Source organism: Fusarium oxysporum, chromosome V (genome assembly GCF_013085055.1).
Source record: "Fusarium oxysporum Fo47 chromosome V, complete sequence".
Taxonomy (NCBI): domain Eukaryota; kingdom Fungi; phylum Ascomycota; class Sordariomycetes; order Hypocreales; family Nectriaceae; genus Fusarium; species Fusarium oxysporum.
Window position 1 is genome coordinate 2,415,944 of NC_072844.1, and position 16,631 is coordinate 2,432,574.

The window sequence follows — 16,631 nt, forward strand, 5'->3', positions numbered from 1 at the left end:
CGAAGATGAAGGTTGAAAGAGGAAGCTCGGCTTAGTGGGAGCCTCCATGCTCGCTTGGTGCCTGCGGGCAGCCTTAACTTGTAATCCCCACCAGTCTCTAAGGTCAACATAATGAATAGTCTGCAAGGGAAATGAACATTCAGATTGTAGTAAATATGAGATTCGTTTCTGATTAAAATACTGGAAATGTCTATTATAGTTATAGTCTCAAGCTGGAAGCATGATGAGGCGGCTGGAGGCTGGAATGTCTCTCTTTAGTTCGATTGTCTGAAACCGGCCATCAACTGAGAAGCCATGATCCGTACATGTCTATTATTCATGGTATAGGTAGTTAAGCTGAACAGAGCCTTCAAGTGCGTATATAGCACTGCTTGGTATCCATATGTTTATGCTGTCAAAACAATTCAATAATCGTGAAAATTCATAATCGCTTGCTTGATGCAGCATATCCCACCCTATTAACATACACTCCAGATTCATAGTCGGTAGTGAATAGTTCCCAATAAAGAACTATGTGACGACTCAACCAAGGCTTGTACAGCCGTCTCTTATATCCCTGGGACATCCGAGCTCGTGCTTTTACTCTGAATACTCATCATCTTCCATGAGATTCGCCGTATCTTCAAGCCCTCTCAGAACCTCCTCAACCTCAGATGGATCCGTAATAGCCCATACGCCCCCTCCCTTCACAAGGTCCTTGCCGCGCATGCCAACCTCTTTTCCGACAAGATTGCGGCCGACCTTTCCAGGTCCGACGCCCACCCATCGTCGTATGCGCGCCTCTTGATCTAGGTATTTGATGCTATCCCACCAACGAACTGTATCCAGACAGCCGCGGGCCAGCAAATCCTTGAGCTCCTTCTTACAGCAGACTGGCCGCGCAGACACGTTGCTCACGATGGGCAATTTGCCCGGGAATGTCACAACGTCCTCCTTTTCGCGACCCTCTACCCTGCTGGGTTCTTCTAGGAGCTGGCGCATTACGGTGACGGCTGGTTGCATGATGGGACTGTGAAAGGGACTGTCGGCTTTGAGACGGACGGCGCGCGGGTCGTAGCCAAGGAATTGACGGACGTGGGCGATAAGCGTCTTTATACGCTCGATATTTCCGCTCAGTACAATCTGATTCTTGCTGTTTATGTTGGCTATTAAAACTTGTTCAATCGGTGGCAGGTCGGCCTGGTCTTCAGCTGATATGCCGACAAACTCCCGAATGGCCTGAATCAGGCTGTCCATATGTTCCGGATGGGATATAACTGCCACCATGCCATACTCGCCACCATACTTTTCAATTGCATGTTTCGTGGCGTCCGACATTGCCTCTGCCCGTTTACGAACGAGGTGTAGACTGTCCTGGAAGGAGATATAGCCACCCGCGACGACAGCGGCAAACTCACCCAGTGAGTGCCCCAGTGTCACATCAAAGTGGTCGGTGACTCTGAAGTTGAATTCGCGTTCGAGGATACGCAGGATGAAGATGGACGTAGCCATGATGGCCGGTTGCGCATTGGGTGTCTCAGTAAGAAGCTTTGATGGCCCGTTCTGAATGATGTCGGAGAGCTTGTAACCCATGTATTCGTCGATCTCGTCTCGTAACTGCGATGCTGTCGAAGGGAAAGCCTCGAGCCATGGAGTCAGCATGCCAACCCGCTGAACGCCCTGGCCGGGGAAGAACAGGGCTGTTCTGGTGCCGCCGCGATGTGTAGAACGCCATCTTTGTTGTGACAGTTGATGCTTTGGTTGTTGTTGTTGTTGCTGCTGCAAAGCCTGCAATGACGGTCGACTTGAGCTTTGCGGAAAAACAGGAGAGCGAACGTGATTAGCTATTGTGTAAGTGCGACAGCACCGCATCGTGGACATCGCGAGCTTGTCCATTACCGTCTGAGCGGCGGGGCAGAAGATAGAGGTCAGGATGGACAAAGTGAAGACCTCATGCTGAGGTGATATGCGTAGGCAAGTGGGACACAAAAGGGTTACAGGAGGAGAAGTAGCATCCCTAATTGCAATCAACGAAATAAGAAATCAGTCCCAGGTCCCAGACCAAACCCATGAGACTGATCACCCTTTGGGGGCCCCAGGCCTTGGGCCCTCCTACTCGGTCTAGGTCTGGGGTTCGGGAGTTTGCGTGACGTCGGGGTAATGTTAGTGGGACAGGGTACGTACTGATTCCTCGGAATTGGGGGAGTCCTTGAATTGTCATGAAAATCATCGGGATGGGTTTCCCCTTCGTCCATCCAATCATATCGCGATCGCATTATCCGTTGCGTGATGCTTGGGGTTCCGGGACTGCCCCCACACTTAGAGCCGATGCCCCGACCTCATGCGGCTTCGGAGCTCCGTCGCTCCTTGGGAGGCGCTCCGAGGTGATACTTCCTAAATTTTCCTTCCACTCCCGCGGCAACGAGCCCGGTCATGTATGCGAATAAAAATTGCATTAATTACATTACAGAAGTACGCATGCTCACCCTTCTGCGACAGGTACGTTCTTTTTGCTTTTGTCATGACTTCTACCTCTTCTCCTATTGGCCCGCAAGCACGGCTAACAAGACACCTGGCTCAGCACAGCATCTTGAGTCTATGTTCGTGTTTGTGTTCCCAGCTGCTATTCCCCGTCTCGTCTCCTTAATTAACATCGTATCTCCACACCTCCCTTACTGATTGTCAAGTATTTGACACCCTTGTATGGCTTGACACTCTCTCCCAGGCCCTTACTCTTGCGTGTGTCGAGCTGAATACTCTCGACCTTCAGACCACTTGCCAACCATCCCTTGACCGAGAAGCTTACTGAGGCCGATGTTGGCATCAGGATTTTGTTCTGTGCGACCTTCTTGGCGTCCTTGTCGTCGCCTGTGCTCTCCGGGTTCTGCGCCGCCTTGGCAACAGGTACGCTCTGATATGGTCCGTCAAATGTGTAGTCGGTTCCAAATCCAAATCCGTTAGGATCGAATCCCCCATCACCCTCCTCTGTCAGCGGCCCCACCACAGTGCCTCTGAGTCCAAAGTAGCTTGTTCCGCCTGACAGTTCCTTTGCGGGAATGTACCATTCCAAGACCTTCTCTCCCGGATTAAAGCTGGCGTCGCCCTTGCTAGGCCGGATCTCAGATAGGTTCCTGACATCTGCTGGGAGTGGGATTGTCACAGTGAGGTCGTCCATCAAAGGTGCTCCTGGTGATCCAGGATGAGGTCCGCCTAATCGACCTCCACTGCCGCCTCTTCCCAATCCTGATGATGCTGGCGAAGGTGCTCCAAGAATCTTGTTGACCTGTAATCGGACTTCGAAATCAGACCCTGTTGCACCTAGTCCTGTTTTTACTTCCATATTAATCGGTAACTTGAGGTTGTTGGAGCTAAGACTTCCGCTCTTCCCGCTTGAAAAAGGCAGTAAATCAACTTCATATCCAGCCAGGATAAATCTTCCGTCAGGTGGAATGAAGCTGAGTTCGCCTGGTCTCTCTTTCCACCGGTTGAGCCGCACGCATGGGTGAAACACTGGTAGTTCCATGATGCCCCCGAGGTTGTGTTTTCCTGATGGGCTAGTGATATTAAGCGTAATATCAGGAACGCCTGATACCTTTGAGGTAAATGCGATCGTTCCATTGGCAAAGGCAGCGAGAGGTCTTCCTGATGGAGCAAGCGTAACCGACAAAGTTTCGACGATATCGGCGTACATCTCATTGGACGTATGCCGTACGTTGGCTCGTCTCCATGGTAAAGCGGTTGAGTTCGAGGGCAGGATGGATGGTGTGCTTGAATTCGAAAAATTGGCGCCCAGAGGTGCTTTTCTGGCCACAGGTTAGCTCAAATACCAATTTTCTAAAGAGCTCAACGGTTCACTAACCCTGGAAGATTGATGCTTCCCAGTAGTTTTCCAACCCAGCCTTCTTGCTCCACCACTTCACGTAGGGCGTTCGGTTCTGTTGTGCTTATCGTACCTGCATCACACATCTCTGTTAAGAGCTGTGCAACTATGTCGTAATTGTTCTCGATCTTGACGGCCAGAAGTGGCGCGCCAAGAAAATCCTCGAATGCATCTATTATACGGTGTAGAAACTCAAAGACTAGCAACGGTTCGATTTCGGTCGACGATGTAGCAAGAAATAAGAGGTTCGCGTGCGTCAGACTGAAGACGAGCGTCGGGGGGCTCGTATTGGGGAGGTAGATCAGGTTCGGTCGCGGTAGAGGATGTTCTAGGTAGAGGGGCAGGAGATGAGTTGCCGACAATGGCCGCCCTGCGTAGGTATGTGATAGAATGGGGTTTCTGCGGCAAAGCGTTAGATAAGTATCTTATCGTTCAAACGCTTCTACGAGACGTACCGGTTATCATCGTAAATGTGAAGTGCCTCAATAACTCCGTTCATGGTGATAACCTCCCTCGAAGTCAGTGCGTTAGGTAAGGTGAGTAGCTTCGCTTTGCGCCAACACGGGACAGCCCAAGCAATGACGAAACTGACACTAAAGCTCAAGACCCTAGACATGCATGACTCAGCAAACAGCAGTTTATCTGCCCAATCAAAGTTTGGTATCACGCGGCTTCAACCTTTGTAGTTGTGATTAATTCGAGCGTCAGTTTGTATTAGTCGTCCGAATTCCAAGTAGCAGAGCGAAAACACCCAAAATGTCTGACAAAATACCGACAATTCAGGCTCTTGAGAAGCCAGAGAAGCTTGAGAATATCCTGCGTCAGGACAGAGGAGATGATTGTTTGCCTTGCAAAGTCGTTGGTCAGTTTTTTGAATTTGGCGGTTGCGATTTCTTGCAACTCAGAATAAGCTAATATGACGATAGGAAGCGGCGCATTCTTTGGCCTTGGAGCTTACAGCTACTTTTCCGGAATGTCACAGCTTGATAAGCAAAAGGATTTGATCCTACGGAGCAAATCGCCATTCGGTATGAGAAGTCGCAAGTTTGGAATCACATCTATTTCGCTTGCTCTGGTGTGGATGGGGCTCTGGCGAGCTTTCAAGTAATCAAGGATATACATACGAATCATGCAGCGAACTCATCTCAATTCCAACACGTATCCCCTTGTATAATAGCTCCCGGTGCGGCTCCCTACAAGCCGGCTCTAGCTTTCCTACTATCTTCTATTTCAGAAAATCATGTGTTACTACTATATTATACAAGTGGTTGGGTGCTTATCTTGTCACTCAGCCTGCGATACTGAACGTGTACTATGCATATGCCCATCTTCGCACATCACTAATTAAAGCGTAGGGAGCAAGAAGGCGGGGGGGAATACATACAGGATGAATCAATAGTGTTTCACAAAGTACAGTATCTTACGGTACATACTGCGAAAGTCGTAGTTTTAGTCAATTAATGTTGAGTCACTAAGGCCCCAGAATTGGATTCGAAAATAAAAATCCCAAGTAACCGAACAGAACTCCAGTGTCAGTTTACCAAATTACAGTTGTGTTATTGATGGGTTGACGTTATGTCGCTGGAGCTCCGTATAAGCTGCTGCGCTGTGTCGTAAAACACTAAAATCTCAACATGAAAGCCCCACATCGAATCTTTAACCAAACTCACCCATCAACCTCCAAAAAGCGACGACAGAGACCGAGAGGCTCACCAACCAGATACTACAAAACATACCTTGTTGTATCCGAATATAACATATTGAAAGACTTCTCCAAAGCCCTTATACGGTCATCTGACCGCAACAGCTAGCTCATATCTTGCTTTGCCATCTCACGATCATCTCACCATGCCTATCACAATCCTCAGTCCTCAGCCTCCCACGCCTCGGAGGCCACAGGCTGTTGCGGCTACAAACTCCGACTCTGATTCCGACTCAGAAGGCGGTGCTGGTGTTGCGGCTGACGACATTCTCACTCCAGGCGCTGAGATAACTTCAAATGCCCAATGGATGCGGTAAGCTTTCAGCACGTCAAACCTCACAATTATTTATGTCGCTAACTTCTTCTCTAGTGGACATGGTACTTACGTGCCGTCTGGATCATCGTCTATCAAATCTTCTCTTGCTGGTACCCTCACAAAGACAAACAAGCTGCTCTCTGTGCGGCCTCTCCGAGCCCGTTACACTCCGGAGATTGGTGACTTAGTTGTTGGTCGGATCGTCGAAGTTCAGGCAAAGCGGTGGCGTGTCGATGTAGCCGCGTCTCAGCTTGCCATTCTCCAAATTTCAGCCATCAACTTACCCGGTGGTATTCTCCGCAAGCGTACCGAGACCGATGAGCTTCAAATCCGCAGTTTCTTCGCCGAAGGAGATCTTGTTGTCGCAGAAGTCCAGCAGCTGCACCAAGACGGCGCCGCGAGTCTCCACACCCGCAGTTTGAAGTATGGTAAGCTTCGCAACGGTGTCTTCGTCGCTGTCACTGGCACCGGTGGTGGGGGTGGTGTCGTTCGATCCAAGAGACAGGTCTGGACAATGGATGTGGCCAACGCCGGCGGCAAGGTCGATGTCCTTCTTGGTGTAAATGGATACATTTGGATCAGCAAGCACATAGAAAGCGACCCGGCCGCTGAGGCAGCGGGCATCAATCGTATGGAGGAGAATGTTAGCAGCAAGGTCTACTCGAGTCAGAATGATCCCATGGAAGTGTCGACCATGCGCGAGATTGCGCGAATCCGCAGCGTCATCCTGGCCCTTGTTGAGAACGGGCTCAAGGTGGATGAAGATACAGTGACCAGAGGATACAGTGAGGCAGTGGATATGGTCCGTGATTCCATTGATGACGACCTGTACCTGGGAGGCAAGAAGGGACAGCACCTAGCAGCCGTTTTGACTGGCCGTTAATGCTTGTATATTCAAAAATCTTCTGGCCTATTGGCAATCTAATACAAGATACCACAACCTCAAGTTTTACTAGACATGGAGTCATAGTGTCGCGCAATATCAAGTTTTTGTTATTTTGTTTGAATCATCAACACCTTGATCAGGTGCATTAGGATGTACTTCAGAGAGCATAGATGTCGCTATAATGCTTTACAGAAATTAAGGTAGAACTATTTGACCATTTTACATGTAACCGTACATACGAGGGGTATCCTCCAATTACCACCGTAACTGCTTTCCATTTCTCAGCAAATGGTGTTAGACCACCGAGTCTCGGGGAGCCCCCTTGTTTTAGCAAGGCCTTCTCATGATATATGACTGACTAATAAGAGGGAGGGATTAACTAGATGATTATCGTGTGAGCAATTGGCTCAGAACACCTTTCTTTGCTTCCAGTATGGCGGCTGCAACCACGAGGACGGCCCACCTGAGAAGAGCGCCCTTGGACTTCTTTGATCCGAGACCGAGGACCAGCGCAAGGAAGTATGTAATTCCCTTGGTTTTGTTACCGTTGCGATCAAAGTTAGGTTTTGAGTCGGCAACAGCCTTCATTCGATTCATAACGGGCCACTGGTATGGCATGTATCGCACGCGAAAGAGGAAGTCAGCCCAGTAAGGGACTTCGGCGATAGTACGCTGATGGCTAAAAGTTCTGATAGAGTAGATGCCATGATAGTTGCCCATTCCAGATTGGCCAACACCTCCCAAGGGAGACTGTGGAATCTGAGAGTGGAAGAAGGCATCGTTACATGTGGCGCCGCCAGAGGTAACATTATCCAGAACTGTGCTGCGTTAGGTATACTGTCAAAAGATTGGCGAGGTCAACGTACTCTTATTGTTCTCAGCCTTGCTTCCAAAGGCGCTAAGAGAGAGAGGCGTCGGGTCAACTGTATTAGCAATGTCGATGGCCTGGTCGAGGGAATCAACCGCCATCATTGCGAAAATGGGGCCAAACGCCTCTTGGGTCATCATACTGTCGTTGATATCGTCAACAAGCACCGCCGTTGGCTCCATGAACAGGGTAGATTCGTCCATGGAGCCGCCCAGGACAATCTTGCCGTTGGTGCCATCAAGCATCTTCTTGAGGCGGTTGAAGTGGCCAGCATTGACGATGCGGCAAAGATCAGGGCTGTTCTTGGCGCCTTTGGGGAAGAAGGTGCGCATCTGGTTGTTGAGCTCCCCCAAGAATTGAGAAAGAACACTTCGCTCGACGAGGATGTAGTTGTGAGACATGCAAACCTGGCCTGCATTGAGAGATTTCTGCCACAGAAGTCGTCTGGCGGCCAATTTGAGGTTGGCGTTCTTGGTGACAAAGGCTGGGTTCAAACCACCGAGCTCGAGAAGCACAGGAGTTAGGGTCTCGGCAGCCTTCTGGGCAATAATCTTGCCGACTGCCTTGCCGCCGGTGAAACAAATTTTGTCGAACTTCTGCTCGAGCAGAAGTTGAGTCTCGGGCAAAGCACCATTAACATATGTGAAACATTCGGGGTCCAGGGACTCGTCGAAGATCTTCTTGAGCACCATGGCACAGTTGGGAGATGATTCAGAGGCCTTGAGAACAACACAGTTACCACAAGCGATCGCGCCAATGACAACAGGGAGGTTGAGCTGAAAAGGGAAGTTGAAGGATCCAATGTTAAGGACAACCCCGAGTGGTTCGAAGCGAGTGCGGTGCTTCATGGCACGAAATTGCAAAGGAACATTGGGGACAGGCTCATCGCGTAGCCATTTTTCCATGTTATTGACCATGTCGATACATTCTTGCTTGCACCAATCAATCTCGGCCAGAACGGCCTCGTACTTGCACTTGCGAAGATCTTTGATAAGAGCATCTTGCATCAGTTCAGTGTTGTCGACGATGGCCCAGTACAGCTTGCGAATCTGAATCATGCGAAACTCTATGTCTTTGGTACGGCCTGATCTGAAGGTCTTCCTCATGAGATCGACCTTGGCGGCGATCTCATCGAGGGGCGTGTGCTCTAAAGGAGCAATGGTATAGGATGAATTGTTGTCAGCCATGTTGATGAGTGATGTTGAAATGTGGTTGGTTGGCAGGATAGATTAAGTGCTGACGCCACTGCCTGTGTTTGGTGTCGCGGGTTGGGGACGATGTATGATGCGTAAAAGAAAACTCCTTGTCTAAGAAAAGGATGGTGACGTTTTCAGTTGAAGAAGAGTTGAGAATTTTGGTGTTGGATTGAAGTGATGAGTTTGAGAATGCGTTGATCTCTTAGAGGCCTTCTCCTAATTAATCAGGCTACCTTGCCCAGAAGTCGAGATTGGGTGGATTCGTCAGCCCTGGGAGGAATATTTAACCAATATTTCTGCGCAGCCTCACAATATAACAGTCATAGACTTTAAGCAAGACCGAACCAGTTGCTGAAGCGTCAAAGACTAGGTAGATACGACCGCGAGATGTAATAAAGAAAATAAAGGAGCCAGGACAATCAATTTCAAGGGATGCAAATGAGGGGCTCGTTGTATCGAACCCCGGATCGCCTCCCTCGGCAGCCATCCACATCCACGTGCTGAATCATGCCGAGGCACAGTTTCGTCAGAGCTTGAAGTCTGTTTAGGTAGGTACATAGTATGGGTTGAACTGGTTCAATGGATGACAATGACGATCATTTGCAATACCGGTCGGTACCCGCGCGCATTTTGAGCCCTGCACGTTCAAGAGCCACCAGCCCTACCTCAGGTACGCCCGCCTGTTTAACTAGTACTAGCCCGAAGGCCGAATCTCTCATTAATTCAGTGGTTCTTTCAATGGCATCTTAGACCAGTCCTTTACTACTGACTTATAATCAAGACAATAGAGATTAATGTTATCATTGGACTTCATTATCTCTTCTATTACTAATTTTCCTCGATATGCACGGCTCGAATTAAGTTGGCACTTAACGTTATTGCTGTTGTGTTACTCCAAGTCCTGTGCTTACCACCTTTAGTGTAACGCAATGCCACCTATACGCACATCTCGCATGGTGGGTCTGAAACTGGCATAGGGTGCTTTTTGGGCTTTACCCATCTATTACACCAGCATTTTCCGAACTGGCATGATCTTCATGCTTTTGTTGCTCTGTTATCAGAAGCAGCCCGACCGGGCCCACCTTTTAAGGTGGTGATAACCTCACTTTGAGCTCCTCGTGACAACGGTGATAACTTCACTTATGATCCTGCTCCCATCAACATGTCTTTTCCGATTCCCTTCCTTTCCAAAACCCTCGCCGCCAGCTCCTCTACTACATCCTTGACCCCGTCTCCCCAAAGTGCCGACACAACCCCAAACTTAGCCCCTAACAACACCGACAGTTTCCTCCCCTCTACTAACCCCCGCTCCCATACGCTCCCCGCGGCCTCCGCGCCATCGGCCTTGCCAGCAACCACGGCCGTGGGTGGCGCCGCTTCTCCTAAGTGCGGAGCCAGCACTTGGAGCCGTATGCGCCGAAGCTCTTCCAGGCTCTCGATGGAGGAGCTGTCGTATAGAAGAATTAGAGCATCCGCTTCCGTTGCTATGCGGCGGGATTCGGGAGCAGATTGAATAAATGTTGATGGGATGCGCTCAAGGTTGATGATGGTCGGGATGCCAGAGACGTTTGCCAGACGCCGGTCCCCGGATGTTTCGGTAACGGGATCGTACAAGTCTGTGAAGACATCTTGACAATACTGGTATCTTGCTTAGCAAATGCTCTCCCTCATGAGAACGAACACCAACGCAGCAGTATCTATTCGTCTTTTTGCACCGAGTTAACTCACCCTCCGTATGAAGCTCTTCTTTCCAGAAGCCGGAGCTCCAAGAATAATAATGTTGACCAGGTGTTCCGTCTGCATCGTGTAGTAAGTCCCCCTTTATCCTGGATTGTTTTCTCGAGGAAAACGAGTGATGGACGACGCTTTTTTTTTTTTTTTTGATACGAAAAAAACGAGGTTATTTAGATGGGAGTCGATCATATGTTTCCTCATAATTGCTTGGCAGTCATGATGCTCTTAGTCAGCAGCTTCAACTTGCATGATGAAACGACATGAGCCTATTTCCCCAATAAGGTTGGCTGTACAGGCATTTTGATCATGAACGTCCTCCTAAACTGGGTGTTCATTCCACATTCGCTCCATGCGCACTCTGAGAAGCTGACTCAAAATCGCCTGAGACGGCTCAATATCCGTGTGCCTTTTGTTAATGTCCGCTTATATATACACCTGCAGTTGTACATGCTCCGCCTATTTCAGCGTACGTATAATACATATCATCCCCACGTTAAACATCTGAGGGGTTTGTCTATTTATTTCTTATCTCCTCGCACGGCTACCGCCAGCACTCTTACCGGGTGTTGCAGGCACAAGCTCCGCAATCTTAGCCTTCTTCTGGTCCTCGGCGGCCCTCTTGATCAGGTACTCGTCGATGGCCTGTGTTCCATCGATCAGCCGACCGCTCTCGGCGATTTTAGCATCCTCTATCGCTAAGCGTTGGCGGTGGGCATCAAGCTGTTCACGGCGCTCAGGAGACATGCGCCACTCCTTGGGGAATTGCGGCTTAGGCTGAATCTTATGATGTCGGGTATCAAGAGGGATATCCTCAAATGTGTCCTTGGGGTCTTTGGCCGCAGCAATGAGGTCGTCAACTAGATTGGAGAGGTAGCGCTTGTTCTGTGCTTGGTGCTCAAAGCTATCGCTGCTCATCTTGATGATTTCTGTCTCAGGGTTGTAGCGAGGGCCAGCAAGCTTTTTAAGCTTCTCGGTTTGAACTGGGGTGAGCTTCAGGTCATCGGGGGCGAACTGCACCACCACCTTTTTCTCCGCAGGGTGGAATTCGCCCATATAAGAAGTGTACCGCCATCGCAGAACCTGGTTGTCGCTAGGAGGGACGAAGGGCTTGGCATACTCTGCTATAGTATCAGTATAGACATGTTTTGTCAATTTCAGTTCCACTCACTTGACAGAAGAGGCAACTCCCATACTGCCAGTCGTGCGTACTGTCGCATATCTCGAATTTCGTCAAGCTTGCCATGAGCCATAGATGTTATGTCGTCCTCGTCGAATTCCTCAAGTTCTTCGGTATTGGTTTCGGGATCCTCCTCGTCGAACCAGAATGACTGTTTATTGGGCCTTTCACCCTTGTCATCTCTTGTGATATCTTCCAGCACTGACCTATCCTCCGACGCCCAGCCAGGGTGCCATTCCAGCTCATTTTGCAAGTAGTGGTCAATGGAATTATAACCATTCTCTTTGGCCAGCTGATCCAATTGTTTCAGCCCCTCCGGTGTGGAAGCCTCAGCTAACGCAGCCTCCAGCTTCTTCAGCTCTATAGGACCGAAATCATCCTCCTCAGCGTCGTCTTGGCGTTGATCCTCCTCGCGCGCCCATCGTATCGTTGAAGTGGTAAATGCCCGTTGAGCATGCGGTTTTGGGCGGATAAGCTGCTGAGGCCGGGGGATTTGTTGTATTCGAGGGGCCCGACGGCAGGCCATGGCGCATAGCCTTGCGGCTCTTGATACTGAAGCCATTGCAATTCGTCCAAGAGGGCAATGCCAGCGTCGAATTGTCGTCCGTCTCAAAAGGTGGGTTGGCGGGCTTTCAAAATTTTGGCTGCACCAAGCTTAACTGTAGTTGACCAGGTTCCGATAATTAACCGCCATAGCTTCCTCTTACACGAACCGGCCTACCTACCCTATTGCGGAAGAACGGTATAGTTTAAGACTTTGAATCAACAACTCATCTGACTTTGTTTCTCCTCTACTGATTTACTCGCGGGTATGGAGGGGCCTCATCTCGATCGCGTGTGCCTCGTCACGGTTGGTGCGACCACGGGTTTTGGAAAACTTGTTGAATCGGTACTTCAGCCAAGTTTCTGGCAATACATGAATTCACAGAGGTTCACCCAGCTGCGCGTGCAGTGCGGCCCTGACCTTGCCTGGGCGAGCAAACAACTTGCCGGTCGCAAAGTTAATATTCCATCGGGTCTACGTATCGACCTATTTGCCTCCAAAAAAAATCTCATGAAGGAGGAAATGTCTTTATGCAAGGACGCTGATGGCAAGAGACAACTTGGCCTTGTGATATCCCACGCTGGTAAGTCAAACAACGAATATCTCGTGACTTGAACTTACATATCCCAGGTACTGGAACAATTCTTGATGCCTGGAAGATGGGATTGCCTCTTATCGTGGTACCAAATATACAGCTTTTGAACGATCACCAGACTGAGATGGCCAAATATCTCTCCAAGGAGGGATATGCAATCATGAGCTCTGGAAGGTATGTAAACTTATACCTTCAACCGAGCCTCCTTCTCATATTGGACAGTGCCGAGGATCTTGAAGAAGCTATCCATAAGGTGGGACTTCTCTGGGAGGAGAACAAGACTCGTTGGCCTCCTCACATTATCCCCTCCCAACAGCCCAAGAGGCTTCGCTTGTGGGATCTCGCCCCCGAAGAGGTCGCCAAAGAACAGAACGCCACGATGGTGCATGATTAGGGCTTTGACATCGTCAAGCGCGCGGTGGGCCTCTGATCGGACAGTGGATCACTTGGGAGGAGATGTATTTACGTTACGATTTGGAAGGCATATGTTTGGTGTTTAGGCGTATCTATTCGCGCACAACTTGTCAAAAGGTGCATCTATCTAATGTATACTCTTTTTTCCGTGCCGCCCGGGTAGGAAAACACTCGCCAGGTACAGAATATATCTTGCTCAAGGCAAATTCTGAACCTTCCAGATCTTCACATTGGCATCCCCTCCAGCACTAGCAACTCTGCCACCTTCGACCCAGGCAACCCCGTTGACGCCGTCCTTGTGAGCGTTAGCAGCCTTGATTCGCTTACCCTGGTTCCTCTTTTCAAGACACCAGATAAAGACGTTGGTATCAAGGCTACCACTAGCAGCGTAGGCGCCCGTGTCGTCCCAGGCAATAGATGTTACTCGGGCAGTGTGAGCTGACCAGCGGTCTGCGACCAATTCCCAGCTACCAGCGCTGTAAACATAGATCTTCCCGACACTGTTTCCAGCGGCTAGATGCGTGCCATCCTTGGAAAAAGCAAGCGCAGAGATAGTGCCAGTTGGGTTACTCAGCGACTTGACTTCCTCGAGCTTACCATTAGAACTAGCGTTGTAAATGCGGACGGAATTTTCGTCGGCTCCGATGGCAACGAACGATCCGGATGCCGCAATAGCACCAGGGGTAAAGTCAAAAGACTGCTCGCTGACCAGCTTTTCGCCAGAGTACACGGAGACACCGGAATAAGTCGCGACATAGACAAGCCCGTTCGCCGCACTTACACCTTTAGGTTGTGCTTGTAGCTTGATGGAAGTGCCCAAGAAGGTCTTGGCCGACTCGTCAACAATTCTAAGAGTATCATCCCAACCAGCACTGAGTACCTTGCCATCGGCAGTGGCAAACTGAGAGACCTGGTTTGTATGTGCTTGGCCATCGACAACCGTAGCAATCCCTGAATTAACGTCCCAGTGACATACCCGGCCGTCAAAGCTGCCAGACCAGAGGTCAGCACCCTTACCGTCAGATCCAGTTGACAAAGCGGTTATGCTCTTTCCGTGACCATATACAACGCGGGCAGGTTCCGGCTTGCCCTCAGTCAAGTACGCAAGGTTGCCTGCAAGGCTGAGGCTAATGATGAGGCCGTCGCTGCGGCCAGGAACAAATACAACACCGACTTGCTGATCACCCACGCTGACATCCTCTCCAAACTTCCAGGTTTGGACGACGCTGCCCGCATCGACATCCCAAAGCTTTACAGTTTGATCAGCACTAGCGGTGACGAACTTCTTGCCATCTGGCGACCATGACACGGCAAAGATACTTCCCGAGTGCTCACCCTGCCCAATCTCTTTGGTGGGCTCACCCGTCTTCCCATCGTAGAGCTGTATCCTCTTGTCGGCACCAACTGTAACCAAAGAGCTTCCATCAGGACAATAAGCAGCGCCCAGGACAAAACCAGTATGTTGAGCGCTCTTGTTGTTGAACTTATATGGGGCTCCATGATAGAAGACCATGTTACCATCGTCGCCAACCGTAGCCGCACGGAAAGGGCGTTGAGGTTTCATTGCGACGGCATTGACGGACTTGGAGTGACCGATGATCTCACCAACCGAGTTCCCGCTATCAGCTGTAATGCAGCGACCGAATTGCTCGCGGCCATCGCCAACAGCAATAACACGTTGCGACTCGCCGTCCCAGGCAATATCGTTCAGACGACCAGAGATGATTCCGTACTCGCCCCTGGTGCTCTCGATAGACTCGGGCTCCCACACCTTCAGCATTCCGCTTGAGTCGCCACTGGCGACCTTGAAGCCATTAGGAGCAAATCGAGCAACGGTTGTAGGGGCGGTGTGGCCGGTGTATTCCTTTGCGTCCGAAGGGTTGTCGATGGAGCGAACAAATATGGATTTTCCGCACTACATGGGTCAGAGACATCATCTACAGACTGTAGTCTTCTGGCAGAGGGCAAATCATACAGGATAAGCTATCCGTTGACCCTTGGAGTCGGCCGAGATCTGAGTTGGCTGACCACGGTTTGTAACTGGGACTGCCGCAAGGATGCGGTCGAGAGTGATGGATGGAGACGCCATGACAGAGGCAGCGGCTGTTATGAGGTATAATTGTGCAGAAGATGTACCCGTATAAAGCCTTGAAAGTCAAAATACCGTCAGCTTCTGATGCGAAGTTCTTGTAAACGTGGGGGAAACGTTTCTTGTTTGGAGGGGCACTTCTACGTACGTCAACAAGCTGGTATGGGGCACCTTACCTGTTCAGGATGAATGGCCTAGTAGTGAATAGTACTAAAAAGTCGATTTTGTTATTGTGACATCAAACTTCAAATATCACATCTTGACGTATGGCCACTGCCTAAGCAGGCAATCCTTTTCATTGCCATGAACCTCCATGTCACTAGTATAGAATTCCCAATAAACCTCCTTCATGAAGGTTGTTAGCTCTCATCATACAGTGGATCCAAAAAAGTGAATATCTATCAAGCTGCTAACTATGGGTCCAGGCAATAATGAGAAGCCACACAAATATGACCATGATGACAGAAGCGGTCTCTCCTCTGCTCCAAACCTCGAGGCATCAAGTATCAATATCATGTCTGTTCAAATGACTTGGCTTTGCAGCAATACCCAATGGCTCGGACGCCAAATGGTGTAAAGAGCGCCGTCACCTCGCAATAGTGCAAACTATATGGAAGCTCAAGGTTGCATGACTCCAGTGCCCTAGCCAGAAAGAGCATGTACTTTATTTGGACACGATGCTGGCTGCTTTATGCTTGTGTGATTCATCACGTTTTTAATATGAGTGGCATGTCCCGGGCCCCCATCTTATCCCCAATATGATACTTGTGCAGGTTGTACTAAAGAAATACGAGGCGAGTGAGGCATTCATATGCAACGACACCTGGCATCGAAGGCTGCGTCTGCTCATCATGGCATCACCACTTAGTTCTAGTCTGCATTGCTCGATTTGAGTACTACTCTATGCCAAACAAATAGCCATCTAATACTTGAGGAATCTGAGCTGTAAGTCCACCGAGGTTGTTTGGTGGCGCGCCAAGATACACACGGTGGTGTCTGACTGGGCAACCGAACTCACAGCACGAGAAAAGGACATACGACGTTGCAGTTGTGCAGACAAAAATAACTAATCCATAGAGTCTAACCACTCATGAACTGCATAACACAGCATAACACCGCACAACATCGCACTGGTTCAGCCTCCTTGCCCCCCCAAAGCACGCTAGTCATCTCCCCATCTCCATGCAGGGACATCTCCCGGAGCAAAAGCTAGGGATAGCAGCAGCGTCAAAGTCTCCTGTTGGAGGAAAA

The 16,631-nt window shown here is 49.7% G+C and overlaps 8 protein-coding genes across 8 annotated transcripts; 3 read left to right on the forward strand and 5 right to left on the reverse strand.

Annotated features, from left to right (window-relative positions):
- Positions 1-211: 211 nt before the first annotated feature.
- On the reverse strand, positions 212-4,424 carry FOBCDRAFT_161478 (Adaptor complexes medium subunit family-domain-containing protein). Its single transcript, XM_031184261.3, has 4 exons — positions 4,315-4,424; positions 3,839-4,258; positions 2,647-3,782; positions 212-1,823 (listed from the first exon to the last, which is right to left on the reverse strand). The coding sequence occupies exons 1-4, from the start codon at positions 4,356-4,358 to the stop codon at positions 580-582; spliced, it is 2,844 nt and encodes a 947-aa protein (XP_031039903.3). The 5' UTR covers positions 4,359-4,424; the 3' UTR covers positions 212-579.
- Positions 4,425-4,549: 125 nt separating this feature from the next.
- FOBCDRAFT_36039 (uncharacterized protein) lies at positions 4,550-5,077 on the forward strand. The gene is made up of 2 exons (XM_031184262.3): positions 4,550-4,721; positions 4,786-5,077. The coding sequence occupies exons 1-2, from the start codon at positions 4,616-4,618 to the stop codon at positions 4,965-4,967; spliced, it is 288 nt and encodes a 95-aa protein (XP_031039904.1). The 5' UTR covers positions 4,550-4,615; the 3' UTR covers positions 4,968-5,077.
- Positions 5,078-5,519: 442 nt separating this feature from the next.
- FOBCDRAFT_223645 (uncharacterized protein) lies at positions 5,520-6,864 on the forward strand. Its single transcript, XM_031184263.3, has 2 exons — positions 5,520-5,874; positions 5,932-6,864. The coding sequence occupies exons 1-2, from the start codon at positions 5,708-5,710 to the stop codon at positions 6,758-6,760; spliced, it is 996 nt and encodes a 331-aa protein (XP_031039905.2). The 5' UTR covers positions 5,520-5,707; the 3' UTR covers positions 6,761-6,864.
- FOBCDRAFT_183101 (Aldehyde/histidinol dehydrogenase) lies at positions 6,852-9,280 on the reverse strand. Its single transcript, XM_031184264.3, has 2 exons — positions 7,630-9,280; positions 6,852-7,581 (listed from the first exon to the last, which is right to left on the reverse strand). Exons 1-2 carry the CDS (start codon positions 8,816-8,818, stop codon positions 7,151-7,153), a joined length of 1,620 nt encoding a protein of 539 aa, XP_031039906.2. The 5' UTR covers positions 8,819-9,280; the 3' UTR covers positions 6,852-7,150.
- Positions 9,281-9,704: 424 nt separating this feature from the next.
- Positions 9,705-10,709, reverse strand: FOBCDRAFT_36051 (P-loop containing nucleoside triphosphate hydrolase protein). The gene is made up of 2 exons (XM_031184266.3): positions 10,556-10,709; positions 9,705-10,465 (listed from the first exon to the last, which is right to left on the reverse strand). Exons 1-2 carry the CDS (start codon positions 10,628-10,630, stop codon positions 9,968-9,970), a joined length of 573 nt encoding a protein of 190 aa, XP_031039908.2. The 5' UTR covers positions 10,631-10,709; the 3' UTR covers positions 9,705-9,967.
- Positions 10,710-11,086: 377 nt separating this feature from the next.
- Positions 11,087-12,300, reverse strand: FOBCDRAFT_240065 (mitochondrial ribosomal subunit protein-domain-containing protein; the record flags this gene model as incomplete). Its single annotated transcript, XM_054704653.2, has 2 exons — positions 11,087-11,682; positions 11,730-12,300. 2 exons carry the CDS (start codon positions 12,298-12,300, stop codon positions 11,087-11,089), a joined length of 1,167 nt encoding a protein of 388 aa, XP_054560628.2.
- Positions 12,301-12,549: 249 nt separating this feature from the next.
- On the forward strand, positions 12,550-13,271 carry FOBCDRAFT_135540 (glycosyltransferase family 28 C-terminal domain-containing protein; the record flags this gene model as incomplete). The annotated part of the gene is made up of 2 exons (XM_059607939.1): positions 12,550-12,865; positions 12,913-13,271. The coding sequence occupies 2 exons, from the start codon at positions 12,550-12,552 to the stop codon at positions 13,269-13,271; spliced, it is 675 nt and encodes a 224-aa protein (XP_059464928.1).
- A 216-nt stretch (positions 13,272-13,487) lies between these two features.
- On the reverse strand, positions 13,488-15,837 carry FOBCDRAFT_134704 (WD40-repeat-containing domain protein; the record flags this gene model as incomplete). The annotated part of the gene is made up of 5 exons (XM_031184270.3): positions 13,488-15,206; positions 15,267-15,394; positions 15,456-15,520; positions 15,557-15,590; positions 15,795-15,837. 5 exons carry the CDS (start codon positions 15,835-15,837, stop codon positions 13,488-13,490), a joined length of 1,989 nt encoding a protein of 662 aa, XP_031039912.3.
- Between the last annotated feature and the right edge of the window lie 794 nt (positions 15,838-16,631).

Excerpts from the sequence above, each read along its gene's own strand:
- FOBCDRAFT_161478 (XM_031184261.3), bottom strand. The coding sequence starts at position 4,358 with ATGAACGGAGTTATTGAGGCACTTCACATTTACGATGATAACCG. Across the intron at positions 4,259-4,314 it reads CACATTTACGATGATAACCG|AAACCCCATTCTATCACATA; the intron begins GTACGTCTCGTA and ends GCTTTGCCGCAG. Across the intron at positions 3,783-3,838 it reads GGAAGCATCAATCTTCCAGG|AAAAGCACCTCTGGGCGCCA; the intron begins GTTAGTGAACCG and ends ACCTGTGGCCAG.
- FOBCDRAFT_36039 (XM_031184262.3), top strand. The coding sequence starts at position 4,616 with ATGTCTGACAAAATACCGACAATTCAGGCTCTTGAGAAGCCAGAGAAG. Across the intron at positions 4,722-4,785 it reads TTTGCCTTGCAAAGTCGTTG|GAAGCGGCGCATTCTTTGGC; the intron begins GTCAGTTTTTTG and ends ATATGACGATAG.
- FOBCDRAFT_223645 (XM_031184263.3), top strand. The coding sequence starts at position 5,708 with ATGCCTATCACAATCCTCAGTCCTCAGCCTCCCACGCCTCGGAGGCCA. Across the intron at positions 5,875-5,931 it reads TCAAATGCCCAATGGATGCG|TGGACATGGTACTTACGTGC; the intron begins GTAAGCTTTCAG and ends CTTCTTCTCTAG.
- FOBCDRAFT_183101 (XM_031184264.3), bottom strand. The coding sequence starts at position 8,818 with ATGGCTGACAACAATTCATCCTATACCATTGCTCCTTTAGAGCACACG. Across the intron at positions 7,582-7,629 it reads CAAGGCTGAGAACAATAAGA|TTCTGGATAATGTTACCTCT; the intron begins GTACGTTGACCT and ends AACGCAGCACAG.
- FOBCDRAFT_36051 (XM_031184266.3), bottom strand. The coding sequence starts at position 10,630 with ATGCAGACGGAACACCTGGTCAACATTATTATTCTTGGAGCTCCGGCT. Across the intron at positions 10,466-10,555 it reads AGAAGAGCTTCATACGGAGG|TATTGTCAAGATGTCTTCAC; the intron begins GTGAGTTAACTC and ends GCAAGATACCAG.